We start from the raw sequence: 1,152 nt of genomic DNA, 5'->3' as shown, positions 1-1,152 counted from the left end.
CCGTGGGGGCTGGGTGCAGTGGGTGCTGTGGGGTGGCAGGGCAGTGGGGCAGGGTGCCGTGGGGTGCTGGCACAGGACAGGGGGTTACCTGCTCACTGGCGATGCCCCGCAGCTGGCGCAGGGTCACCCCCACACTGAAGATCTCCACCTGCCCAGAGCAGTGTCAGGCCCCGTCCCTGTCCCCATCCTGGGCTGCCACCCCAGGGTGCCCGGCCACAGCAGTGTCCCCACCACCAGGCAAACCCACGCAGCTGGGCACCACTCACCTCGCCCCTCGTGTTGCTTTTGTTGGGGACCCCCACCACGTACTCTGCGGGGGACGAGAGCCCTGAGTGCCCCCACCACGGCACTGGGGTGGGCATGGAGGCACAGAGACGGACAGGACTCCTGAGCTGGCACAACCCAGAGCCCTTGGGAGGGGAGGGGACCCTGGAGCCCAGGGGTGCCCAGGACCCATTCCCCCCGCCCCCCCAGCCTTACCTTTGGTTTTGGGATTGTCATCGAATTCACCCACAGCCACCGAGTACCCTGCAGGGAGACAGGCACCGGTGACCCCCACTGTGCCACGGCACGAGCTGACTATGGGGCAGGGCTGCCCCATGCCCACTGCTCACCCCGGTACCCGTCCTCATAGTCCGTGGACACCTGTTCCTCTGTGGGCAGCCCCGGGCTCGCCGGCCACAGCAGGGACTTGCCGTGGAAGCGGGTGAGGATGGCATCCACCTCCACCGAGTACAGGAGTCCTGCGGGACACTGTGGTGGGCACCAGCGCTGACAGGGCACCCACCCCGGGTGGCACGTACTTGGGTGCCTCACCCTGGGTGCCCTCCTCCTGCCATGCCCACCCAAAGGTGCACCCAAAAGTGCGCCCCAGGAGCAGCCAGCCCCGGTGGCAGTGCCCAGCAGGCAGGACTCACCCATGAAGTAGTACCCGCCAGGGGCACCCAGCACCAGCGTGCCGTCCTGAGGGAAGACCTGGCATCAGCATCCACCCTGGGGCCCCCCCTCCCCGGAAACCCCCCCCCAGGCATCCCCCACCCAAGCATCACCACCAGAGCATCTCTCATCCTGGCATTCCCATCCTGGCACCCCCCTCCCCAGCATCCCCCACTCTGACCCCCACCCCCCAGCCACACCCTCTGCATCCCTGGC

General features: G+C 68.1%; 1 protein-coding gene across 2 annotated transcripts in view; it reads right to left on the bottom strand.

Annotated features, from left to right (window-relative positions):
• ITGA2B (integrin, alpha 2b (platelet glycoprotein IIb of IIb/IIIa complex, antigen CD41)) overlaps positions 1-1,152 on the bottom strand; it is a 7,668-nt gene that overhangs the window by 5,479 nt on the left and 1,037 nt on the right. For both annotated transcript variants that reach the window (XM_010561337.1, XM_010561338.1), the window contains 5 exons: positions 918-963; positions 615-743; positions 481-528; positions 267-310; positions 89-148 (listed from right to left, as the gene is read on the bottom strand). In XM_010561337.1, coding sequence (XP_010559639.1) covers positions 89-148; positions 267-310; positions 481-528; positions 615-743; positions 918-963 — 327 coding nt within the window. The remainder of the gene's footprint in view (positions 1-88; positions 149-266; positions 311-480; positions 529-614; positions 744-917; positions 964-1,152) is intronic.

Source organism: Haliaeetus leucocephalus, unplaced genomic scaffold, assembly GCF_000737465.1.
Source record: "Haliaeetus leucocephalus isolate CR32 unplaced genomic scaffold, Haliaeetus_leucocephalus-4.0 Scaffold144, whole genome shotgun sequence".
NCBI lineage: Eukaryota > Metazoa > Chordata > Aves > Accipitriformes > Accipitridae > Haliaeetus > Haliaeetus leucocephalus.
The sequence above is the reverse complement of the archived record's forward strand: the minus strand, read 5'-3'. Positions and strand labels throughout refer to the sequence as shown.